The sequence below is a fragment of the Anser brachyrhynchus genome, assembly GCF_964034855.1.
Source record: "Anser brachyrhynchus genome assembly, chromosome: 23".
Lineage (NCBI taxonomy): Eukaryota > Metazoa > Chordata > Aves > Anseriformes > Anatidae > Anser > Anser brachyrhynchus.
Window position 1 is genome coordinate 7,430,299 of NC_137716.1, and position 26,214 is coordinate 7,456,512.

At 49.7% G+C, this 26,214-nt stretch overlaps 2 protein-coding genes across 7 annotated transcripts in view; one reads left to right on the forward strand and one right to left on the reverse strand.

The window, feature by feature from the left end:
- The window catches only part of DOT1L (DOT1 like histone lysine methyltransferase), a 76,384-nt gene extending 59,085 nt beyond the window's left edge, over window positions 1-17,299 (forward strand). Inside the window, exons 24-28 of one of the 6 annotated variants that reach the window (XM_080565658.1) lie at window positions 381-994; window positions 1,715-1,920; window positions 2,694-2,758; window positions 3,243-4,214; window positions 5,319-8,078. In XM_080565658.1, the coding sequence (XP_080421784.1) occupies window positions 381-994; window positions 1,715-1,920; window positions 2,694-2,758; window positions 3,243-4,214; window positions 5,319-5,908 (2,447 nt within the window). In that variant the 3' untranslated portion in view covers window positions 5,909-8,078. The other 5 variants (XM_080565654.1, XM_080565657.1, XM_080565655.1 and 2 more) reach the window with 5 other exon arrangements.
- PLEKHJ1 (pleckstrin homology domain containing J1) lies at window positions 16,619-26,212 on the reverse strand. Its single transcript, XM_080565684.1, has 6 exons — window positions 26,040-26,212; window positions 24,301-24,368; window positions 22,545-22,611; window positions 20,682-20,772; window positions 20,406-20,469; window positions 16,619-19,703 (listed from the first exon to the last, which is right to left on the reverse strand). Exons 1-6 carry the CDS (start codon window positions 26,131-26,133, stop codon window positions 19,638-19,640), a joined length of 450 nt encoding a protein of 149 aa, XP_080421810.1. The 5' UTR covers window positions 26,134-26,212; the 3' UTR covers window positions 16,619-19,637.
- Window positions 26,213-26,214: the final 2 nt, after the last annotated feature.

A 26,214-nucleotide genomic window follows, 5' to 3' on the forward strand; every position in this document is an offset into this window, starting at 1 on the left:
GATCTTATTTCCTTGATGATAGGAAGGAGTTGAGAGTAGAGGAGCCCTGATTTCAGGAGGTGTAGAAATTCAAAAGAAACTTTCACAAGTTCCATTTAAATACCGTATAGAGCACAGGATATCTCCATATAACACATGAATTTTCCTGAATTGGGAAAAGAATAATGAAAATAATTAACACCTACCTGGAACCATCAGCACACAGAGCCATCTTCTCAACTGCACAAAGTAAAAAGCAGCTGCGCAGTTTCCCATGTAGTACACGGCTGCTGGCTGATCGAACACGGGTAGAGCTGAATCTACTCCCAGCCATCCCAGAAATCTAGCACTGTGAACTATCACTCAGCAGAAGCAATGATGTATACTTTCCCTTTCAACAGGTTTTTCTTACTCTTCTGGCTCCGTGGCAGTCAATGGAAATCTTACAAACAGCCCAGCCCATCTTAACCATAGTGTTGATCAGGCAGCTCTGGACGACTCTGGGAGTCTGTTTAACTCAGTAGGGTCTCGGAGTTCCACTCCACAACATCCTTTGCTAATGATGCAGTCAAGGAACTCTGGGCAAAACTCCCCTGCTCACCAGCACTCAACAAGCCCCAGGTTAAATGGCACCTCCCAGAGCCTGGTAGGGGTATTGCAATATGCAGATGCTCAGAAGATGTTTGCCGAAGGAACAAAGGGGGATCTTCAGTCTGATGCAGCGTTTTCAGATCCTGAGAACGAGGCCAAGAGAAGAATCATCTTTACAATCTCTCCTAATACAGGACATGTAAAACAATCCCCTTCCAACAAGCACAGTCCTCTGCCCGCGAGCGCTCGGCTGGACTGCGGCCAAGCACACACGCAGGATGGGAAGAAGCGAGGCCGGCGGAAGAGATCCTCTACTGGGAATCTCAGCGGGAACTCCGGGGTCTCCCCTAAACGTAAATCCTTACCCACTATGTCTGGACTCTTTACTCAACCATCAGGTTCACCGCTCAATATCAACTCCATGGTAAGGGCAAAAATGAAGAGCTCAAGCAAAAGAGAAGGGCCTGGGAAATCTCTTTGAATTAGAAATAAGCTTCTACTGCTTTATTATTTGGCATACCCTCAGGTTGTCACAGTGCCAGTAGCTAGAATTGGAGTGTAGACCCCTTGTGGAAATGGCCCATCTGGGAGGCAAGAGAATTGCTGAAAGCTCGTGAACTGTTTTAGAATAGGTAGAACACCTCAGAGTTTTTTCTGTCAGAGCATTAAAAATTAAAAACAATTTATTCTCTTTTGACAAAGAGCTTGTTTTTGCAGTGAAGTTGGTTTTTTTTTTTTTAGTCTGTAGATTAAATATTTTGAATATAGTTTAAGCTAAGATTGACTAAATAGCTTGAGTGCCAGAAGCATATGGCATTCTCACGTTAATAAGCCAGCTATACAAGTTGTGTTCGTGTGATCCTGCAGTGGTAGTTTGAAAAGAAATGTGATTGTCCCATGTCTTCATTTCTGTGTTTAAACATAAAATCAAATAATGATAATATTTTTCCAAGTTACATTAAAGCTTTCATCCAGGGCGCTCTAGTGCAAGATGCTGGAGTATAACAATGGCAGCGCTAAACAAGCAGCTGTTGGCGTATCCTAAAGCTGAGCAAGTTAAGCCTGCTCTTGATATCCTTAACAAGATGCCTTTTTTCTAAAGGGATACTCTCATCCATAACTGCTTTCTTTCCTTCTTGCCCAGGTCAATAACATTAACCAGCCTTTAGAAATAACAGCCATTTCCTCTCCTGAAAACTCCCTGAAGAACTCTCCTGTTCCTTACCAGGACAATGACCAGCCCCCAGTATTGAAAAAGGAAAAGCCCCTCATTCAGACCAACGGCGTTCATTACTCTCCCCTAACGTCAGATGAAGAGCAGGGATCTGAAGATGAGCACAATAGCACCAGGTGAATATGCAGGCATAGGTTTCTGGATGAGATTTCTCAGGAAGCCGATAAAGGTGCAATAAACAGGAGAGGTGTGTTAAGCTGTCTTTGTTCCCTTTGCTTGGAGACTGATTCCATTATGCCAAGCCTCTTGTGAGACTGAAATTGTGAATAGGGAAGGTTTTTCGGCAGCAGCACTTGAATGTGGGAATCTGTTCTTCTTGCTGTGTTTGCAAGGCTGACAGAGCCTGGCCTCTGAAAGAATTATCGTAGAAACTATTTCTTTTTACTGTGTTGCTTGTAGGAGTACTGAGGCCAAGTGTGTAATTTTTAACTAAGAATCCGTCTTCCTCTCACTCCCAGTTTCAGCTTGATTCAAAATTTTTCGCTTCCTACCCCAAACTGATAATGCGTTACTCTGAAAATGGAGTACTTGCCACACTTTGCTGGCCTGCGAGGTGCAATGATTCTGTTCTTGCTCGAGGTGCTGGAAAAACAACCACTGTAGAAATGGGAGCAACAGCCAACGTCTTGTTGTGAAAGAGCGACAATGAAGTTCTCTGAACATGCACTAATCTTGGCAAAGAGCACAAATTCTGTAATAGCTTCTAGTTAGTGCTTGGTGGATTATTCTAGTGCTTTTAAATCCCTTTAGTAACATGCAGTTTTCTAGGTGACTTGGCTTTATATACTTTAGTCCACTGTTAAGAAATGAACCTGAGGGAGATATTTAAGGGTAAATGTGCAACAAAAAGATTGCAGTGAGTGCTATAACCTTTTTATTTTCCCACTAGAATTGAGAGGAAAATTGCAACAATATCATTGGAAAGCAAATCTCCACAGAAGACTGTTGAAAATGGTAAGTGTAGGGAATGTTAATTAGTTGTTTTAATGGTTGGGCTTGGGAATGGGTGGCTGCCACTGACTGACATTGTTATCAATAGCAGGCCTTTCTGTGCTGTTGAGCAGAGTGCAGTTCTGCCAGGGCTTTGCATCATAGTAATTAAGACAGGTGGCTGATAATTACAGATCTTGGGTCAGTCTTTTTGGTAGTCATGGGTCACGAAAGATTTGACCGGTTGTTTTTCACTAAGTCAGGGTTTGGGGAGGGATCTGTAGTGCAAAGGCTGAGGAAAGAGAAAATCAGCATTCTCAAAATTTTTTCAAAGCATTAAGCTAAATTTGAAGGGGTTTTAGGTGACTTGTCAAGTATTTCTGCCTTTGGATCAGAAAGAATTAAAGACTGATTAAAAATATGGGTGTTGAAGGAAAAAACAAAACTGTTCTTACTGAGCAGATTCAGTGAAAGCTGCTTTTTGATATTTATAAACCTTTCTTTCTAGGTGGCAGCTTATCTGGGAGGAAACAAGCACAAACCAACGAGAACATGAACAGCAGTAAATGGAAATCTACTTTTTCACCAATATCTGACATCAACCTGACCAAAACTACAGACAGTCCCTTGCAGTCGGTTTCATCCCTGAGCCAGAATTCGTTGTTTGCCTTCAGGCCGTCCTCTGAGGACAGCCTAGCCATTGACGCCAAGATCACAGCACATGCGAGGAAAAGCATTGCCATGCCCTCGTCTGGGGCAGATGGGCTCAGCCCTAGTACAAACTCCACCAACGGATTCGCGTACAATGGTGGACTGTCAACTGACATTGGTTTACACAGCTTTATTGATGGTGCTTCTCTTCCGCACAAGGCTTCAGACGTGACGACTTCCAACTGCTCCCTGGGTTTTCAGTCGCAGCGAAGCAAAGATGTGGGGATATCAGAAACAAATCCATTTTTGAACAAGAGGCAACTTGAAGGCCTCAGTGGCACGAAAGGAGAAGACTTAAATCGGTCAGGGGTCAAAAGCAAAGAGATGAGCGAAATAAGCATTCGTACTGGGGGTTCTTCGGAAAAAAACTCTTTGCAGCATAACGGAAAGGTCGGCAAAGGAAGGGACCGAGATGTGGAGTTTAAAAACGGCCACAACCTTTTCATTTCTGCTGCTGTTTCGTCTGGTGGCCTTCTGAATGGTAAAAGCCTTTCTACTGCTGTTTCTTCAGCAGGCAACCCAGCATCTTCTGTGCAGACGCACCATCCTTTCCTAAACACTTTGACCACTGGATCACAGTTCCCCCTTGGCCCCATGGCCTTGCAAGCAAACCTCAACTCGGTGACAAATTCCTCAGTATTGCAGTCCTTATTTAACTCGATGCCAGCTGCTGCCAGTCTGGTCCACGTGTCATCAGCTGCAACCAGACTGACTAATTCTCACACTATGGGGAACTTCTCTCCTGGGGTTACAGGTGGAACAGTTGGAGGTAGGCAGAACTCTTTCTCTGGTATAAGACAGGGCCTAAAGGAAAGTCTGACACTGCCTCTCCAGGGGTGAGACCCTTTCACTTCTGCAGGATGTGGAGCAAATCTCTCCCACATAACCCCTCTCTCTTCTCTCTCGGAAATGCTAGGATGAGTTCATTTCCCCACAGTGAAATCCCATGAGCTTTGTCTACTAGATGATCTTGTTGTATCACCTTAATGAAAGAATACACCCAGACTTTGTGATTTCATAATGTATGCTTGTTCAAATGTTGCTGTATTGGAACCAACTTAGGTCCACCTGCAGGTAAAAGATTTAACTGGTTGTGTTACCAAGCTAAGGATCTCTAACTTGTCAACTTGAGTGAAGGTTGAGATTAGGCCTTGAATGGATTTAGTATGATCCAGGAAGAGCAAAACATCACTGTCTCTTCAGAGGAAATGGTGTTGGGAATTGCGTAGCATTCTGGCTCTTGAACGGACATGAAGAGCATTTCTTTGCCAGGAAGGGCAATGCCATATGCAGCTTGCACTTCTGGGATTCTGCACAGGCTTGGCTTCTGTGGTCCAAACTGGAGACAAGCTGGCAGGACTAGAAGATAGTCTGAACCTGCCATTACTAAATGTCAAAGGCAGTTTTTCTTACCTGTCCAAAATCATTCAGGCACCATGTCGGGAAATCCTAACTCTCACATCTCTCAGCATGTAGATTTGCTGGAAATGCAGTCTCCCCTCTGCTGCCCTGTAAGTGGGAAAGCAGGAGGGTGGGGAGGGAAGAGCAGCAGTTTGAGTCTTCAGATAAACAACTCTAGAGACCACGTAATCTCATCAAAAGTCTGCCTGTGCGATATAGAACTGACAGTTCTTGGGTCTGACCGTTTGTCCTCGTGGCATTTAGAGGTTGGCAGTAGGAAAGGTAAGTGAAACCTTTTGTACCTCCTGGCCTGCACCATTATCTCTCATTGCTTGCTGCCTTCTCATGCTGCATATTTTTGTATGGGGCCATAACTACTATAATTTTGCTTTTTTTTGTTTTTGTTTCTCTTGTCACTTGCGACTGTACAAAGCCCATCTGTTGAAGCTGAGTTTTTCTCTCCTGTTTGCAGGTATTTTTAACCATGCGGTGCCTTCTGCCTCCTCTCCTCATCAATTTGGAGCCAGTTTCAGCAGCAGTGCTGTCTCTAGCAGCACAGTGCTAAGCTTAAACCCTCTGCAGGCTGTTGCCAGCACGTCATCCTCATCCTTCCCACCCCCCTCCTCTAATTTAGTAACATCTAGTGAGAATAGATCTGCTCAGCACCTCAACAGAGCGCCAGTGCAATCTGTTTTCCATTCCCCCCCGCCGCCTCCTAACGTTTCCTTGCCCCCACCTCCTCCATTACTTGCTTCTAACCCTGAGCCTGCGCTTCTGCAGAACCTACCATCTCTCCCACCTGGCGATGCTTTTTTGCCATCCTCTTCTGCTGCTTCTGTCCAATCTGCTAATGCTTCTTTGTCTATTAAGCTAGCCTCTCTCCAGCACAAAACCTCCCGCCCCTCCTTTACAGTCCATCACCCGCCTCTGCCCCGCTTGGCGCTGGCACAGTCCGCGCCCATGATCACGCAGTCCAACACAGCTGGCACGTCCGCTATGTGGGTTACACTTGGCATGCAGTCTCCTTATGCTTCGCACCTTTCTGGGGTTAAGCCACGATAAAGAGCTTGCTTAGCTAACAGTTCTTATTTTGTAAGGTAAGGCTAGAGGAAAAAAACAAAACCAAAACAATCAGGAGTTTTGTGCAAGATGCTGAATGATGCTTCTTCCTTTTCAGAGATAGGGTGGGGATGGGCTCTGTGAAACAAACCTCTAAAATGTGGGAAGCAAATAATGTCACGGCAGAGGGTGAAGAGGCTTAATGCTCTCTGTTCTGGGAGTCAGGATTTCTCGACAAGGAGTGCTCACAGTGGTAACTGGTCTGTCTCATCTGACATTAGGATTATGTTCAGGTTGGGATCATTTCTTGAAAATGTTTACTTCTGAAGATCAGTTATCAGGAGGAAGTCCTATTTTTAAGTAAGGTTTTTATACAGTTGTTGGCAGTGGTTGTTGCCTACTTTGATTCCCCCTTGTCCTCTTCTTGCCTTCCAACACAGACTGTTGCTTCTTCCACAAGTCCATGTTCGCATAGCATTAGGATGCGTGATGCTGCTGCTTTGTGACTCTGGCAACGTGGTGGTCTTGTTTTCATTGTCAGTCAATAACAGCTGCTCTCAGTCATAAAGTTAAAAAAATCTCCAGGTTACAAGCTGCAGCTTTGTCTTGGAGTGCAAATGCACTGGTCTTGCACTGCAGTCAGTGTGCCCCCTGCATCACTGGAAAACACAATCACAGGTAGCAAAGCGTTATAATCTGAATTAGAATAAACCAAGAAGGCCTTGTTATCTGCACACTGCAGCGTTATTGGACTTGACTGCTAGGGCTAACAGTAACAGTCTCCATCAGATGCTGTATTTATGCTCATTTGGCAATCACTGACTTTCTGGGTAGACGTGAATGAGATGATAGGGAACATGCAGGGTTCACTGCGGTCCATGCTTCATAAGGGCTGGGGCTGCAGAAGAGAGGAGGGTCTCTGGAGACTGTGTGCGTTTTTACTGAAGCAGTATTTAAATGCCTTTAGAGCAACTCCAGGATAAAGTGTACCACCACAGAGTTGGGTACTGTTGTTATGAAAATACTCTGTGGCATCGTGATGTAACAGCTCGTGACTGCAAAGTTAAATCAGTATGTTAGGGCCCAGAGCTTGCTCCATGCTTTTCTTGTAGGTCTTTGATGTTGTTGCTGTTCACTGATACCAAAGCTACATAAAATCTATGGTTGGATACTTTTTGCTGCTTATAAAACATATGCCTCAATTACGGTATCCCTGAGAGATTCTTTTGACTGTGCATTGTTTATAGTGTCTTCATCACGTAATTGCTTCACAGACACGAACTTAGTCTCGTTAGGCTTTTGTGAGGCAGGTAAGTATCCCCTATACGACAAGTGAGGGCGAGGAGGAGTTCAGTGATGTCCCTGTGTGCCTGCAGGGTGACAGGATGATGGGGTCACAGGGTGGGCTTGGAAGACCCTGGTTAGAAACAAGCTCGGGGCCAAGGCCGAGGAGGATTAGATGTGGGGCTTTGTACACCTGAGCGACTCGGGAGAGCGGTGTGGAAGTCTGCTGAAGCAGATGCCTTGCCTGGAGTGGGGGTCATGCTGGGCTGGACTCCATGCCATCGTATGTGATGGGTCCTGCCGCAGCAAGTCTCGGAGCAAAATAGGCAAGGCACAAAAGTGAAGTTCAGCGCAAGGCAGCTGGATGTCTAAAACTGGACTGCGGAGCAGAGGGGCAGAAGTAATGCTCCTAGGAAATGGTTTGTGAGACAAATGTATCTTAGTTGGGGTCCTGCTCCGGGTGACATAGGTGAAATATTTGAGCGTTTTCATTGGCCTTAATCTGAACACGTGTGCTCGAAGTCTTTGCAGAACTGAGGCTGAAATCTGGAACGGGACTAAAATAATCTGCTTTGTTTCTCCTAACATTTCTCCCCCAAGGTAGTAACAAATACAAAGTGGATTAGTGTGTGCTAAAAAAGGTGAACTCCCGAGGGGGAGAACAAACGCTTTTTTTCCTCACTCGTTGAGGTCAGTCACACAAGGACAGAGTTCAACATGGTTGAATGTTGGAAGCGTCTTGTCTGTCTGATTGTGGTTGGGTCGAGACAAGAATTGTGCCTTCTTCACTGGCTGACGAGGTCTCGGAGCAGTGTAGAAATGATTGACGCATCTAACACACTGTAGATTTTGTCACTTATTTAGATGAGTCTCTTCCTCTCCTCCTGTTGTGCAGGTAACTAGGATTTCTACCTCAACCCAATGTGACCTATGCAAGGACAACGTGGACCAACTTCACTCGGCTTCCACTGAAAGGTGCTCACCTGGCCTGTGCAGGGGTTTCTACTCTCTTACTACTGGACAAAACAAAAACCTAAAAAGACCTAAACAACAGAGAAAATATTTACTGTGAATCTGAGTAAAAAAGAAAAAAGGAAGAAAAAAAAAAAAAAAGGCAAAAGAAATGCCTAAGGCTCCAGTTTGTATTGTTGATAGTTTAGGTAAAGTATTTATCTTTTTTTAAAGCGAAAACAGTTTTGACTTATTTTATTCCACCTAGAGTCATAAATATAACTTACGATTAAATTCTCTGAATACTTAAGGACTGGCACACCAGCAGAGATGTAAAGAGCCTCCTCTCGGTGCTATTTCATCCGTCAGAACTGTGCCTCTAGTTTGAATCCTTGGTGCTGAATTTGGAGGGTTGACCAATGCCAAACCCAGTTCTCAGAAAGGTCTGCATTTTATTTATTCAACTTACTCTGTTCATATACCAAAATCCACTTGGTTTACAGCAGTGTGAGCTACAGAGAAACGGCAGTCTTTGATCTGGTGTTTTGCTCTAATGTGAACTGAGCCAGGCGCTCTGTTAACTGGGTGGTTTTTAATTGTGTTCATTACAAACGAGAACTCACTACTCCCCTCTGGAGTGGCAGCTAGATCACCTGGGGCAGCCCAGGTGAGCTCAGCCAAGGCAGGCACAGTTTGAACAGAAGAAATTCAAGTCCTGCCCCATTCAAACTACTTCACTGGGCCATTTGCAGTTGCTGGTGGCACTCAAGTCACTGTGAATTTTGGTAGCTAGTCTGGTAACTTGTTTTGGGATGTCATTGGCATATGAACAGGGTGCATAATCACTGGTATTGGTCAGGCCCTTTTTAATAACATTGGGAAGACTGAACATAGTGCTTCTGTACTGGTGCAGGTAGCAGATTATCTCAGCTTGTTGTTTTTGTTCCAAGTACAATGTATTTTGTTAGTAGAGTTTTGATACTTGATTCAGAAATGGCTTAGATGTGTACATTTACTGACTAAGTGCATTTTGCTTTTGTATTTCTTTGCTTTAAGTAGATCTAAATGGTAGTTCACAAAAACACCACAATCTAGCTTACCGTGCTGCCACACTATCAAACTGGTGCATTTAATTGTATTGTGACTTGGTGTTCTGTGTACAGAAAGTGCCGCTCCGAGCAGCGGTTGTATTTTATAGAGATGTGATGAAAATTTATAAATTTCATATACTTTATTTCATTTATTTTTAGACTGTACAGTGCACAGTGAACTTGTAAAAACTTATTTATTCAAGTGCACAAAATGAGGAGAAATATAATCCATTATATAGACATCACCCTGGTCTGTAGTTCAGACTGGACCAAGCACCAATAAAGGAAACTACAGTAACAGAAGGGGAATTGCAACAGCAAAATGACTAGAAGAAAAACACGTTTAGGCATTGGGAAACACCTGCCCAGGTGCTCTGGGGGCAGCATTGATTGCTCTGCTTGAGAGGCACTCGCTACCCTTAAATCCATTCTAGGTCCCTGGTGCTCCTTAACGAGTCTCCAGCCTCCAGCAATTGGGCATTTGCCTTAGACTTGAGCCTGCCTCAGCAGGCACCTGACGGAGGGTCCCGGGGTCACAAAAAGCTGGGCTGGGTGCATTGCCTTCCAACTCCTGCCTCTGTGTGTGAAGGAGGTGAGGTAGCTCGGCCCTTGCGTGCTCTCCTGCTGTCTGATCTGTGAATGCCGTGCTGGCCATGCTCAAGGGAGTGGTGGGAAGAGGTGACCGAGCAGCTCCTGCCCTCTGCAGATTTCAGATTGACCCTTTTCTCTGTACCTCATCCCTGGCAATCTTAGTAGAGATTTAGTTCTTAGCGTGGTTATTTTGTTGTTTCCTGTGTGTGTCTTTCATAGGCAGCCTTTGTGCACAGAAACTGTTGAGCTGATTTTGTTGTCTTACTCATTGGAAAGGGAAGGGATCGGTAGCCCTGGAAATGAGGGGTGTTTTGGAACTGTTTTCTGCTTTGCATGTGGGAGGACTTGACAGTGGTGCGCCCTGCTGCGTTATTAGCTGCAAGATGAGAACCTGGAAAAGGGCAAGAAAGCTCAGAGGGCGATGGCTGAGAAACATCCAGTAGCTTCTAGTAGAAGCTGTACAGAGTTAATGTCCTGGAATCCAGGAAGACAATGTAACCCAGATGTTTTGCAGCTGGGAGTTGGGCAGCTCCAGCTTCATCCAGATCCGTGGCTAACTGAAAGTTGCAGAGCTGCCTTAGCATCCTCCCGGCAAACAGCAAGGTGCTCCGGTCTTGGAAGGTGGGTTGTGCACGAGCAATTGCTGGAGGGGCAGTAGCCTTAATTACCTCCCCCCCCAATTTTTATCCCAGATGTGAGAGATGAGGAAATACAAGAAGAAGGTTTTAATCCATCTGCTTTTCGTCAGATCCTTTTCCAAAAATGGACCAAACCAGTGTTCCTTAGGCCTCTTATCCCCCCCACCTTCATCTCAAACCAGCGAAGACATCCAGCAAGAGAACAGGGAGGCGTCACATCAGTTCATACCTGAGATGCTCGCAGGACGCTGGCAGAGATGCCTACTTGGAGAAGGAGCTGGCTCACGGTGGTCTGCCCACCCCGGTGTACTTTTTAACCCTGGACAGCTGCTTGGTGCACGCGTCGCCCAGCTGGCTCCTGACACTCTCCTGCAGCCGAAGAGGGTTGGCCAGGTGCTTGCTGCAGGAATGATGTGCTTTGCGTTCACAGCGTTTCAGAAATCTGTGCCTGGGAGCAACCAGAGCAAAGTCTGGGCACAGAGTTTGTCATCTGCTCTCCCGTGCATGTTGGGGAAAACCAAAATCCCCCTTTCCATCAGTGTTGCTCCCCGTAGCGGGTTGCCCTTGGGTCTGTGTGCGATGCGCTGGGTGCTCTGGCTCTGGATGGCCCGCTGTGCTCTGTGGCAGGGCTCGTTCGCAAGCACTCTTTGGAAATCAGCAGCGTGAGCCTGCTCGCTCCCATCACCTGGGAAAGATGAAACCAGAGGGGCACAGCTCGCCCTGGCCAGACCCAGGCACAAAGGCTGGACGGCTGAGCATCCACGGCAGCCTCCAGGGGCCTGTGGAGGCCAGGCCTTCATCTGCCTCTGGGTCATCTCGGTGCTGGCGTTCTCCGTGACCTGACACTTCCATCTCAGCAGCCCATGCTGCAGGAGCCCAGAGCTGCCCTGGCCTTGCCAGCATCTTCCACCTGCGCCTGGTGCTGCTGGCACCGTCACCTCGTCACGCGCTGCATGGTTGTAGTGAGTTTCCCTCGTGTCCCAGTCTGGTCTAAGTCTTCGTCATAATCCCTGCTAGGGCGTGCTTCCAGGAGAGTGCTGGATAAGCTATGGCATGTTTGAAGCAGTGCAAGACAATGGAGGTTTTGGGCTGATGCCTTAATGCTGCTTTATTTGGGAGAAGTCACCAAGGTTGCTACGGGATTTGTTGTCTTTTTCCCCACTCCCTGATCTTTTGCTGCTTGGCCATAACCTTGAGCAAGTTCAGATTGTTTCTCTTCTGTCTGCAAAACGGGGAGAGCATTTACCTGCGTGCAGGACTGCTGGAGGAATAGCTCTTCGAGATGTTGGGATCTGATCCATATGGCTACGAGAATGAGACCCTCGTGACCCTGATGTATGAGTGCTGTGCCAGAGACTTGAAACCTGTTTTCAATAATTGGAGATACTTTTGAGTCATCAAAGCCAAGCAGCCAGTTCCAGAAAGGAATTCCTTCTGTGTTACCACTTCCTGCCCAGGTCCAGCCGTTTTATGGCTGTCACAAATGTTCCTTCTCCTCCACGCTGCTGCTGCCAGTGAGGGACTCATCAGGAAGTCAAAATACATCTTGCAGCACATAATGTTGCCAAAAAAAAAAAAAAAGAAAAAGAAATATCCTGAGCTTTGTGCTGAGCGAAACCTGTGCCCTGCTGCTGAATGTCAGGCTTGGAGAACGACCCTCACGCGCTCTTCCTTTGGTGATTTGTTACCTCTGGCTCCTGCTTGCTGGTTCCAGCCCACTGAGACCCACCGTGCTGTGAGGCTGGGGGGGCTCCACGAGCATTAAACCTAAACTCAAGTCTTTGCTGCACATTTAGTCACCAAGCAACAATTCTTCCATTAGCCAGGGGTGTGTGGGGCACCCGCTGTCAGATTTCTCAGCTTTTCCTGTAGCTGACGGAAAAGGTGGGAAAACATTGCTGGAGGATGTGGAGCCTTGGGTTGCTGGAACCAAGCTTGTGGGCAGGATCACGGGGGAGTCGAGCTGTCCCTGCATCGCCTCTTGTTTGGGTGCAGACAGGGCCGTTCCGTTAGCAAGGTGTGGATCGGTCTGGCCAACCGTAATGATGGGATTTAGCTCCTCTTAGTTCAGGTCGCAAATGCAGTGGGGGAGAGGTGAAGGGAAACGTGCCTTTAGGGGAAGCTGCCAACACCAGGGAGCACATCGTGTCCTGGATGCTCATTACACTCAGAGGCAGATGTTAGAGCAGTGTCTCCAGCTGGTTTCTTCGATAGCAGGAACTCGGGGCTCCTTGGCCAGACAAACTCAAATCTTTTCTTGTGCTTCCGTCTCGTATCCTTCTTCCTAGTGGCCAGAGCTGCCTTGTCTCGTAGCACGCGGTTTGTGCTCACTGCTGTTGGCTGGGCTTGGCTGAACTCTGAGCGTGGGCTCGGCCCTGGGTCCTGCCTGTGGCTGGAGGCGGGCAGGCGTGGTGCGGAGGAAGGCGAGTGTGTGGGGTCTGCCAGCGCAGCTCCGGGTGCTCAGGTGCCGCGGGCAGCTCGCGGCGCCTGGTTGTGAGGGTCTCGGTGAGGCACTGCGGTGAATCGGGAGCTTGCAGACCCCCAGGACTTGTTGCTGCTCAGCCCAAACTTCACCCAACTCAAAGTGTTGAGTAGCTTTTCTTTTTCTTTCTTACTATTTTCTAATCAAACTTGAGCGAGTGATTTTCATTTGAAATCTGCTGCGCAGATGACTTTTAGGCTCTTCCCTTGCATCTCTGGCTCAAATGCTTCAAACAGGAGCGTTGCTTTGGGGCTGCACGGGGTGGCTACGTGGCTGGGCCTGTGCTCGGCCCCTGCCTGCGTTTGTCCTGCTGGGGGGCAAGCTTCTCCTTCTGGGGGTGGCGTTTGCTGCCGTAACTGCAGACATCTGACCAGAGGCCTCTGGGGCGGTCGCTTTGCCGCAGAAAGCAAATAGGAGGGGAGCGAGCTGGGTGCGATCCAGATCTGCCTCGCTGGCTGTTACTGCAGTGCTGATAAACGCCAGAAGCAGCGGGGCTGCACCAGCGTTTGTGAGATGCTGCTGTGCCCAACGGTGGCTTTGCTCCTGGCAGAGCTCAGGGCCCGTCTCTCGTCCCAACCTGTCCTAGCACCCTTCCTGCAGAGGAACCTGGGATCTGGGCTTCCCCCTGTGGGAGGTCTCGTACTCCAGAGTAACGAGGCCATGGCAGGGCCGTGGGGCTGCCTCTGGGGGCCTGAGTGGTTTGATTCTTGCTGGGATTGTGTATTTAGAAGGCAGCATCTGCTCCCCAACCTGTTATTTTTCCACTGGGAACGGTGCCCTTGTGTGACAGCAGGGCAGGGAGAGTGTCAGTGGATGTGGGACTGGCATCCACCCCTGGACAGGCGTAGCTTCATCCATGTGTTTGCTTTTTTTGTGTTTGTTTGTTTTGTGGGATGTGGAGTCGCTGTGATCAGTTTGAGGGCCAGCACAAGCTTCCATCTTGTCGAGTTGGCGCAGGGGGCCCACCTCTTTGTGACTCCCGTGGCTACGTCCACAGGCCTGGCCCGGCAGTGCTGGGACCCTCGAGCAGCTCCCGCAGCAGGGGCTTGCTGCCGCGAGTCCTTCCCAAACGCGCCGTAGCTGTGGGCAGCTGTGGAATTGGCTCCTCATGGCTCAGAGGCCTTGCACCCTAGAGTTGCCACAGTCGAGGTTTTGCCACGTTGCTGGAGGAGGAGGCTGCCAGCCCTGCAGCTCGGCCCCGAGCTGCCCGCCTGCTTTGGGCTCCCCCATGGCCTGCGTTGGTCCCGATCCCCTCCGAGCACCAGCGGGGACGCGCCAGGGCCGCCGGTGCTGATCCTTAGGGCTTGGTAGTTTGTCCCAGTGCTGATGCAAGGTTGATTGTGACCCGTTTGCTTTTTGTGTTGGTATCAGTCCTTTTAATACAGGGTATGGAAACCTAAAGATTCTTGACAAATATTTTTTCTCAGAAGGAGTTGTCCCAATCCACCAGGTGGTTTTGTTGAGAAGTTCTGCTTTTATTGTTTTGCCTGAGCCAAATGCATTAGGAGGACTGAGCTTTGGGAGCTCCCAATGGTGATTTCTTCAGTTAAGAAATGGACGTTGTACAGTGGACTGCAAACCAACAATAATGTGTTTCAAAATCACAGTGTTTGGGGAGAAGAAACTAGACAGTGTTTTTGTGAACTATCTTTGCAGCACTGAGGAAAAATCACAAGAATTGGATTTTTTTGAAGCACAGATGTCTTGTAAGTGTACGAGGATTTGAAGTTTTATGGCTGTTAAGGTTTTTCCTCCTTTATTTGCTCCAACATTTCCATAGCTTGCATATCAGGTTTTCACTGAAAGATGGATTACCAGTTTTTAAAATTTTATTGTGCCATATTTTATTTATCCTTATGCATTATAAATATATAAATACCTATTTAGACTGAATATCACAGTAAAAGATGCTATTATTGTGAACTTCAGGGTTTAAACCCAAGGTAAAAAATTGGAAATACTCCTCCAGTGTATTTGCTGTTTGTGGTAATCTTTCTGCAGATGTTTCTTAAGTTCTTACAGTTCAAAAATGAAATAACTTCCTAAAATTCAAGGTTTTACAGTACTAACCCTGAAGTTCTCAAGTTTGTGATTTATTATTTTTTAAGGTACATCTGGTTGCTTTTTCTGGTGCGGTCAAATCATTCTTTAGAAAGGTCTTGTTTCTGGAGTTAATGAGGGAAAAAGGTGGAATGGGTCGATCCATCCTGCTAGGCTTTTTTAACCTATTAATCTTTTAAGCGATCAATCTCAAATTAAAAAACGATTTCTTAGGTCTCTGTTCTACTTAAACTTTTTAGGAGTGGGAGCCTGCCCTCGCTGAGTGGGACTTTGATGGGGAAAGCAGTAGATTATGAGGTTGCTGTTGCTCAGGAATTGATTAGTAAACTTTTAACTACTAATAAAAATCCATTTTTCAATGGATTTTTTTAAAAAACCCATTTTCTTAGAACAGTGATATGGGATGTTTCCTAGTGAATAGGAACTAGTTTATATAATTTAGCCTATTAAACTGAATTATTTAAAATTCAAACTTCCCCTAATTTATCTTTTTTTTTTTTTATACCAGTAAGTTGTCCTGTCATTCCTTTCATTCTTCCATAGAACTAGTGTGAATTCTTCTGGTGTGTATATATGTATGTATAATATATATATTTCCATCCTGCCTTTCTAATTCTCCACAATGTAAGAGTTAGTTTTTTCTCCCCTCCCTTCACTTAATTAATTTCTTGTGTCTTTACCTTGATTTGTAATTGAAACAATGCTTTGAAGTTTTGTCTTTATATTAAAGTGTATGTATTTTAATACACCGTACTGTTGTGGAGTTTCACTGCTTCAGCAGGGCAGATGTGAGCAGGGGATGGCAGTCGGTGCTTGTCAGTGGAAGGGAAGCACCGTGTCCTGGGCTGCGGCTCTGGGCAGGGCAGTCAGACCCCTGCTCCTCCCGAACTGAGCAACACACTCAGCTCTGTTGAAGCCGAGGACAGTTAAGCTCTCAGGATTTAACATACTGGTAACATTCCTAGTAGCAAAACCATCGTAGTGAAATTCCCATTTCATCCTTTCATCCGGTTATTTCACTAACGTAACGGAACTGAAATTAGGTTGGCAACAGCTTTTAAACTTTGGAAGTGACGGCCATAAAACTGGCTGAGCTAATTTTCTGTAGGATTTTTAACATAAGATGAAGACCCTGATTCCCCTAACACAGTCTGTGCAATATGGACACTGTTTAAATGGAATGGTCTAGATGAGTTTCTAGATGTTGAAAAGGGGTTGCAGCAGTGGTCTGAGCAAGCTCATCTTTTTTGTATGTTTGTCTCTGAAGCTACTGCAGAGGGGCTGGCTCTGTTAGCAGAAGGCATGTAAAAAGCATGTTGTGGAGACATTAGCAGCTGGCCTGGGACCAGGCACCCTCACTGCCAACCAGCAATACCGCACCGTTCCTGGGGATGGGCCTGCAGGCACCGTCATCCTGCTGATCTTTCATCCAGGATCGCTGCTGCTGCTGCCGCCGCCTCCTCCAGCTCAGCAGTGATGGTGCCGGGGCTCTGAGCCCCTGTTCCTGGGGGAGAGCCCTGCGCCCGCAGGCAGGCTGCGCAGAAAGCCCGGGAGCTCGCCGTAGCCACCTGCCCTAGCATGGGCTCGGGTTCCTTGCCACAGCTCTTACTACCACAATGATTAAAACAAGTTTTTATTGGAAATGTTCATTGTACAACAGATAAACAGCTTCAGTACACTGTCAAAGAGCCTGTACCCAATGAACAGTGGACCAGGCCCCTGGAATACAAAAAGCATAGTGAACAGATTATGAAAAATGAACAGTTGTCTATAAATCAAGAGCAGCGGATGCAGATCTCTAAAGTGTCTAGAAGTACCATCTTCCCTTACTCCTGACATCTAACCCAGTGTCCTAGCACTACTCTAACCATTGATCTAGCTAATTAAGTTACGGGGCCTGTGCAAGCCCTCGCAGCTCTTCACAGCATTTGTCTTACATTCACTTAGGAAATGTCATTGTTGCCTCTTAAATAAGGGTTGGGATAATCACTTGCGCACCCAACTGTTCCCCAGAACATCTAAATAAAATGCCCATTTTTATGTACAGTGAAGATGGTGGGTGTCAGATCTACCTTCTGCAAGGGGCATGGAGAAGAAACTAGTGATAGTCTTGGAAGGCACACGGTAGAGAAATGTTAGCTACTGAGGGTGGCAGGCAGGAACAGTGAACCTCACCGTAGCACTGGAATTGTTTGCTGTAAATGACTGACTGTTGGCAGAATTCCCAGCTTTTGTTTATAGGAGCGCTGACTTTGCATATCGAAGCGTTCACTAATGCTGAACCTGGGGGGGGGGGGGGGCGGGAAATAAGCTCGGAAACCTCTCCTGCCTGCAGCCTGGGTCACTGCTGGTGACCTGAGGCTGAAGCCGGAGAGCTGTGGTACCTCCTCTGCTCTGCTCAGCCAGAGCTGCAGAGGGGACGCCAGGCTGCAGTGCAGCTCCAGCGCACCCACTGCAGCGCGTACAGTGGCCTGTAGCGAGCAACCAGCTGGACGAGTCTTTGCTATCACAGTAAGTAAGGCTGCTGCGTACCCCACCAGTGTGCCCCTGTGCTGAGGTAAAGCAGAGTAGGCTCATGAGGATGAAAATGCACGTCAAAGTCATCTGAGAACACTAATTCCCTAAAGCAGAAGCTTGTTCCTGCTCTTAATCCCTCGCTGCTGCTTCCATGAGAGTTACCATCTGTCTTCAAACCTGCCCTATTTTTCGCTTCCACCCTGTCATGCCCTCAGCTTACTGAGCAGGACAGCTGCCCCCTGCATATTTTTGGTAATTGCTGGAGCTAGCACCTGGAACCAGTGCAGGGAAAGGGGATATCTGGGAAGGGAAAAACCTTGGGCTTGAGGTTAAAAATAAAGCATCAGTGACATCTGTCGCTCTCCTGGTACCCAGCAGCTTGAGGTAAAGAGGGAAGGCCAGGCCACTAAAGCTTTTAGTATTGGCTCTTGTTTCTGCATTAATTCCCAAAGAGACCCAAACCTTCTTACCAAACCCCACTCAGAGCACAGGCTGCTCTATCTCCACCTCATTTACCACATACTGTTTAATTGCAGAGAACTTTCCTGCTAGCCAGGTGGAAAAAAAGCCAAAACCTGCACATCCCTTGTGCTTCTGCTGTGCTAACAGAAACCTCTTCCTGCATTCACCTGCCCCAGGGGTGAGTGAAGTTCCTTCTGTCATCAGCCATCTGAAAACGCTTGCTGGGACTTTCCACGGGGCCTTTCCTTGCCGCACTGTCCAGTGGAGCTGCTGCAGCAGCCACATCTTAGTGTGGAGTGTGAAGAAAGAGAGGTCTCGGAGCTCTGGGCATGTGTGGTGAGTGCCTTCTGTCCTCCACCTCTGGCTGTGGTTTTCCTTTTTGCAGTGTGCTGGCTGCAGGTGCAGAGCCATGAGGAGAGATGTTCTTTACTGCTTATCCCTTCATTACAGGAGTCCCTGCAGCAGCAGCCCTTGCTCCCTGGCAGCTTGCTGTGGCCTTGGCAGGTGCAGTTGTTCACATCTTTCCCTTTGGCAGCTCACAAAGGGGTGAAAAGCTGCAGCAGAGGGTCAGGGAATGGTGTGCTGATGCACAGCTGTCCTACGCTCCCTGGGCTTACCTTCTACATACCCTGAAGCTCAAACATGCAGCCAAAGTGCACATAGCAGTTTCTGTCTTTACAGATCTCTCCAGCTGCCCTTCCTCTTTGGGAAGCTGAGAAATGGCACAGCTTAGCCCAGCCCCCAGTACTGCAGAGGGAGGCAGGATCATAACAGATATTTCTCAGCCCTGTTTTTGCTCCCTTGTGCTTTACAGCTTCATTCTCCACTTCATTTGTGAGAGCACGCTAATTGTCTGTACCATGGGCTTCATCAATCCTCTAGGAATTAGCACCACCTGGCTGGAGAAAGGACAAAAAGAAACCAACCCCAAGAGGCAGGTGCTAGTGCCTGCAGACACTGCTGCCTTGACACAGAGGGGTGGATGCCCCTTCCCCATCAGCTGTTGCTGTGCCTGGGCTGCTCCCTGTGTACATGGAAGGCTTCCCCCTCCTTGCTGAACTGAAATGGCTTTGCAGCAAGCAGAAGAAGGATAGCAGGGTTAACCCTGCAAGCACAGAAATGCAATCAGCTGGAGCATCCTGTTACGGTAAAGGGATGAACAACTCCTGATGGCTGCTTTGGAGACACTGGGAAGATCCTGAGCCAGAAAAGCTGAGTAGCTCCCCGCAGGAGAGGGACAGGGAGGAGGCTAGAGAGGGCTCAGAGCCTGCTCCAGAAGCTCTTGGTGAGAGAGACGTGAGCCCTTGCTGGAGGAAGGCAAGTGCTCGAGCTCTCCGTTCAGTCCCTGCCCCCTCTGCTCCTGCTTGGAGCCAGGGTGGTTTTACTTCCAGCACTGCAGCAGCAGCCAGCCCAAGGTCACAGTCCGCACTGAGCAGTTAGACTCTGCCTGCCTGCATGGCTGGGGCAGAGCAGGAGAGGTGGGATTGTGCAATGAATTATCTTTAAAAAAATCATAAAAAAAATATTTGGCTAATAAATTAAAAAGTCAGTTGGTCACCACTATAGGGAAGGGTTGCTGTTCCTCCTGGGGGAGCTCGGGTTTGACTCTCCAGCGAGAGCCTGTGGCCAGAGCCAGTTCAGCCCAAGCGTGGGGTTTATTGCTTGCGCGTTGCCAGCTGGAAACGGGCTTCCTCAGAGATCCCGTACTGCTCCAGGGGGTCCTGCAGCAAGAGCACAGGAAGGCAGCAGTCAGACACACACAAGGTGGGAGGCGAGCAGGACCCTCCTTTTGCCAGCCCGCAGTCTGGCAGGCAGCAGGGCTGGGTGGCAATTCCAGGTACGTGCTGGATTTACCCCAGTCCCGCCCATGGCTGCTGGCTGTAGGCAGAAAGTCACAGTCCATGGGGAGGATGCAGCGGATAACCAAGGTTCGTGGGCTGTATTCAGTCTGCTCTGGCACAGGAGCACATGGGTGAGTCACAGCTACCTCTGTTACCTCCAGAAGGGATGCTCCAGGTATCCTGGTAGAGGTGCGAGCAGTGTCTCAACCCACGGACACTCTTGATTTTGACAGGGCTGCTCCTCCAGAACCAGGGGAGTCAGAGTTAGCCCAGGCCCGGCCTGTCTGGCTGCAGACCCCAGGCTGCTCTGTGCTGCTCGTAACGCACTGCGCTCAGGAACAGCCTCACACACACACCCCAGCTGCACGCAGGCTGCTTGGCAGAGGAAGACTCTCGGGTGACTGGGTCTGACTGCCTGCTGAGCCCGCAGCTTCAGGAGCTGACTTAATATGGCTCTGTCATACACGCTGCAGCCACCAGCCTTGCGTAGGACAGCTGGCACCAAGGCCAGGGATCACCAAACCCTGCTCCAGTCCAAATGCGGAGGGTCACCACCTGAAAAGCCAACCCCAAGGGACTCACCTTCCCTGTCATTTTCTGGATCTCATTCCGGTAGAAAATCAAGCTTCTCCTCATGAACTCATAGCTGTAAGAAAGGAACAGACCATGCAACGGGTTGAGCAGAAAAGGATCTGGGGAAGTTTCGGGTGCTATTTAGAGCTGAAAGGAAGCTTGCCTGGGAGGAGAGAACTGCTTTCCGCCCTGGGTTCACCACAAACTAGTCCCAGAAAACAAACAGCACAGGGCTGCAGCGTACATACAGCACAGTGCAGACCTTGCTCTAGTGCCTCAGCCTACCTGGCTCGCTTGAGTGCCTCAATCCACTCCTGACACTGCTCTTCGCTGTCACATTCAAAGCAGTATTTCCTCTCTGGTTCCTCAATGAAACCTGCCATGGGTAAGAAAAGACGTAAGTATGGTCCTGGCAGAGCTGCCTGCGCTCCACTGTCTCCCTCCCCAGCAACCACCAGACTCTGCCAGGCTGCAGTTAGTACCTTTGTTCAACAAAGATGATCTGTGAACAGGCTGGTAAGCCAGGCCTCTGTCCCCTCTTATCTTACCCTGGATGGTTTGGGATCACATTCTTTCCCTGTTTGCTAAGAGCAATGGCCCAGCCAAGCTTGCCTCTACACACTTGAAATCCAGCTCGGGAAGCAGGCTGCTGTTAGAAAGGCACTGGGAAAAGCACACAAGGTGCTAAGGCTACTCCTCAACTGCCCCAGTCCCTCCACTGCTGGGCTCCTTATACCTAAACACCTTTCCCCATACAATTATGCTAAGGCAGCATGGGAGTGATGGTGACCCAGAGGTGCCTCATACAGCTCAGAAGCCCTTCGCATTGCTCTTGACTGAAAGAGGTGCTTCCAAAAGCAACACGAGCTCTGGAGGCACTTCTCTGCTGCACTTCTCAGGTGGCCAAGAACAGCTGCCTACAGCAAACGTCAGCTTAGAGCAGCCAAAGACTTCAGAGAGGAGAAAGCAACTTCTCAGAGTGACAGCTCAGACTGGACAAATATGACCAGACTCAGGACTAAAACACCCTGAGTCCTTGCAAGCAGTCACCGGAGATTTAGTAATCAAAGTGGAAAATGGCCTGGAGGAAGTGATTTTGATATATGTAGAGGGCAGCCATCTGAGGAATCAAATCGCACTCAGAGAAGGTACTGACCTGTCTTTGCTCGAGGCTTTTGGGAATTTGGTACTGTGCACAGTGGAAAGCAATCCCCTGTGCAACTCCAATTCTTCACCAAGACAGAATCAGGACATCTAATTAATTACATTGTCCCCAGAGCTCTGCTCTTTAGTACACAGTTCACAGAGATCTAGGCTGCTGCTGAGAAATAACTGGGTCAGGCTGCATCAAACCCCTCAGGGCTGCTGTACGGGGACACAACCTGATACCAAGTGCCATCAGTTTCAACACCTTTCTCAGGAATCATCAGTCACCGGGGCTCCTGACAAACTTAAAGCCCCAGAAATTCAGAGTGGGACGCTCACTGGTACGCTCAGGCTGCTTGGGCGCCAGCACACCGTCTCTCCCAGCTGAATGAGGAGGCGAGACTCCGCACAGAAAAGCAGCTGTGCCTGACAGCCAGGCCAAAAGATATGGGGATGGCCTTGGAGAAACATCCTGTTATTTTTGCCACATACCTCTTTCACAATGATTAGTTGTTGGATGAAAGGCTGCTTATAAAGGACGACACACCGCAAGCCAGCTGGAGCCGCAGCTATCGCCACAAGGACAAACAGCGTGGCGGGAGGACTGGCGCTAGATTAGCCCGACAGATGGTTTATCTGAGGCTCACTTTTTTGATAAAATGCAATAGCACAGAAGCAGCAATCTGTCAGTACCAAGCCTTCCTAGAGAGGGATTTCTACAAGCACTAAGCCACGGTCAGTCTGTTTTTACTGCTTCTCTCCTCACATGCAGCTGTGCAAATCACATAGGCGATTTCAGCCAGCAGTGGAACGCCGCGGTCCTGGAGCACGGCAGCTCCGCAGAAACAACTGGCAGCTGAGGAGGAGAGGGGCTGAGGAACACTAAGCCTGGTGTCACCAGAGAAAGAGGCAAAAGCAGGAACAAAGCAGCCAAGCATCTCCTTTTTCAAAGCACGGCTTGCCATAAGGGGGCCACGAAGGGAGCGCGTGCGTAGAACTCACTGATCGAGAAGACGTTCTCCTCTTCTTTGGTGATCCTGCAGTGCTCCAGCAGCAGAGCTCCAATGGGCTGGAAAAGACCCAGAGAGGGGGTTCAACACATGCTGCCTGGCAGCGCCGCGGCGTTCTGAATCCAGAGTTCTCCCAGTGTTTTTTAAGTGAGCTTTTTAAGCTGATGGTACTTTTAAGGTAATTCAGGCTAACTGAATGAACGTTCAGTGCTCTTTCTGTGTCTGCTGACACGCTTCGCTGGACCAGTCTTCCCCATAGCACTCTGTGCACGTTAGACAGAGGTTAAAGATTTCTACTTGCTAAGGTTCACTCTGGGCTTTGGTATTCATTTCTGTTTTTCATTTAGCATCCAAAGACACCGATTAAGTTTACTTCCTTGCACAATAAATCAAGCAAAGACGAAATATTTACGATGACACAGGGAAAGGCTAACGTTTCGCTTTGTAAGGGCAGGCTCGCAGCTTTGCAGGAGGTTAAGAACAGTGTGTCGATGAACTAGAACAGCTCAGGGTAAACAGACAAATGGGAAGTACGGTTTGCTAGCTAGTGCACACTGAGCAAGGACACGAGAACCAACGGGTGATACAAGCCATAAACAAAAGCAACCCACAAGTGAATTCTTTTGTCCAAACTAAAGGAAATACGAGAGGCAAATAAGGCAGCAACCAAGACACTCAAAAGTCTGTTTTAGTATGTATTTCTGGCACAACAGCTTTATACTTGCACCCACCACAGACCTGCGGAACTATTTTTGCTGTGTTTGGTAACATCTCCCTCGCACTGAAACACACGAGTGCTTACGAGCAACAACCCTCAGGACAGCGAGCAGCCGAGCGCTGCGGGGCAGCACCCTCGGGGTCTCACCACGCGAACAGGGAGTCGCAGCTGAATCTCTGCGGGACAGCAACTGCTCAGCTTTTGACCCTACCCAGAGAACTGCGATTGCAACTCCAGCGAAGTAACGAAGAGCGACTGCAATTCAGTAGAGAAGAGTGTTTCTTAAAAGAGGAGCTTTTCAGGGTGAAATATTCATTGTGGCCTAGGTCTAAAAACGTCACTAAAAGCTTTCCACTACCTTGTGTCAGCAGGCACTCGGCACCTTTCTTTCTTCGCACCCATTCTAGTGATTACTTTCAGATTGATTTTCCAATGAGAGAATCTTTAGCAACACTTACCGAGGGATTCATTAAAAACGACTGGATCTCAGCAGTGGCAAAGCCAGAAACAGAACCTAAGCCCATCCCTCTCGTTCTCTTTTTCTTGACCTAACCAAGGCCTCTGCATGTCAGAAATAACAACACCAACAGAATATAGCCACGACGGTTTCCCATTAAGAGCGAGCATCGCTTGCAAGAAAAATTCCTGGTGTAGCAAATAAATAATGCTAGTTCTTTTCCCAGGAGAGCAATATAAGCCTCACAGTTCCACATGATAAAGCGCAGGCCTACAAATAAACATTACAGAGTCCATCTTTGGCAGTCGAGGGGCAATGGTTATGTTTGAAAGACTCGTTCCAAGCTCCCACGTGAGCCATCTGGGTGTGGTGTAGCTGGCAGCGCTCCTTCTCACCCCTAAGAGCTTTCACTGTGTCGCTGGGATAGGAAGCGAGGGTGCCACGTCCCGGTTTTGGCAGCCTGCTGCCGTACCGTTTCACAAAGCGCATGCCATCAGCTCACAGAAAAAGAAAGAGAGAGGGGGTGTGTGTGTGTGTGTGTGCGTGTGTGTGTGAAGAAAAGGGGCTCCGTACCTCCGCTTCATCTGTCCGGAAGTAGAAGAGAAAGTTGACAACGAGCTTCACGAGGCGTTTCTTTAACACTGCAAAGGGAAAAAAAGAGCGTTGAGGCGGCGAGCCCGCGGCACGGGGCAGAGGGAAGCACCTGTGACCTCTGCAACGTGCCGGTTCCCCACACTGAAGGGGAAGCTCCCTTGGGGTTTGGACTCCTGCTGCGTTTTACCAGGCACGCCTGGGGGGGCAGAAGAAGGGGGGCATGCACCTCCCTGCTGCCCTCACACCTAACCCCCCCCCCAAACCCTCCCTCTGCTCCTGCCTGCAGCCAGCGTCCTTCTGTCCCCTCCTCTTGTCCCTGTCCCCAGCTTCACCCCAGCCCCAGCACCTCCCCTCCCGCTTCCCACTCCTCCCAGTCTGCTCCCAGTCCTGCCTCCCAGTCCCCCCAGTCCTGCCCACCCCATGCTCCCAGTCCTGCCCTAATCCTACCCAGCTCCCAAATCCTGCTCCTGCCGTACCACCAGTCTTGCTGCCAGCACCCCCAGTTCTGCCGGTCCAGGTCTCCCAGTGCCCCGCTTCTCATCCCCAGTACCACCCAGTCCTGCCCGAGACCTACCTCAGGACCCTGCTTCAGCCTCCCCAGCCCTACCCGTGCAGTCCCAGCTTCCCCACTCTGCTCCCCCCCCGACTCCTACCCCAGGCCCCCCCATCCAGCACCCCCAACCCTATCCCAACACCCCCAGTGCCACCCCCCACTCTCACCCCAGCACCTCCAGTACCACCCCTAGCCCCATCCCAGCACCCCCAATCCCATCCCAGCCCTACCAATGCCCCCCCAGCCCCATCCCAGCACCCCAGTACCAACCTCAGCCCCATCCCAGCACCTCCAGTGCCACCCCCAGTCTCACTCCAGCCCCCCAACCCCACCTCCCAGTACAATCCTAGTATCCCCAGCCCCCTCCCAGCATCCCCAGCCCCACCCAATGCCCCCAGCACCCTCAGTGTCACCTCCCAGTCCCACCCCAGCGACCCCAGCCCCATCACCAGTGGTCCCCCAGAACCCCCAGCCCCATCCCAATAGCCCCAGTCCCACCACCAGTGGCCCCCTCAAAACCCTCCAGCCCCATCCCAGCACCCCCAGTCCCATCCCAGTACCCCCAGCATCCCCAGCCTCACCAAATGCCCCCCAGCACCACCTCCCAGTCCCACCCCAGCGCCCCCTGCCCCATCCCAGTGCCCCCCCTGAATCCCTCAGCCCCATCCCAGTGGCCCCAGTCCCACCACCAGTACCCCCAGCATCCCCAGAACTCCCCAGCCCCATCCCAGCCCCACCTAATGCCCCCCAGCACCCCCAGTGCCCCCTCCCAGTCCCATCCCAGTACCCCCCAGCCCCATCCCAGTACCCCCAGCCCCACCTAATGCCCCCAGCACCCCCAGTGCCCCCTCCCTGTCCCATCCAAGTACCCCCAGCCCCACCTAACGCCCCCCAGCACTACCCCAGTGCTCCTCAGCCCCATCCCAGCGCCCCCAGTCCCACCACCAGTGGCCCCCCCAGAACCCCCACCCCCATCCCAGTACCCCCAGCAACCCCAACCCCATCCCAGCCTCACCTAATGCCCCCCAGCACCCCCAGTACCCCCTCCCAGTCCCATCCCAGTACCCCCCAGCCCCATCCCAGTACCCCCAGCCCCCCCACGCCCCCTCCCAGCCCCCCCAGCCCCGCCTCAGCTCCCCCCCCAGGGCGCGCCGCGGCCCCTCACCGCTGCCCTTCTTGGGCACCCGCATCAGGACCTCGGCCGCCTTCTCGGCGGGCTGCCGGGCCAGGCTCAGCAGCTCCCGCTCGTTGTAGCGCATGGCGAGGGCCCGCGGGCCCCGGCCGCGCCCGGACCCGCACCCGGACCCGGACCCGGAAGCGCCGCGCCGGAAGCCGGAAGT

Coding starts and splice junctions, on each gene's coding strand:
- PLEKHJ1 (XM_080565684.1), bottom strand. CDS start 26,133: ATGCGCTACAACGAGCGGGAGCTGCTGAGCCTGGCCCGGCAGCCCGCC. Junction 24,369..26,039: donor GGTGCCCAAGAAGGGCAGCG/GTGAGGGGCCGC, acceptor TTCCCTTTGCAG/TGTTAAAGAAACGCCTCGTG. Junction 19,704..20,405: donor TCCAGAAAATGACAGGGAAG/GTGAGTCCCTTG, acceptor CTCTTGCTGCAG/GACCCCCTGGAGCAGTACGG.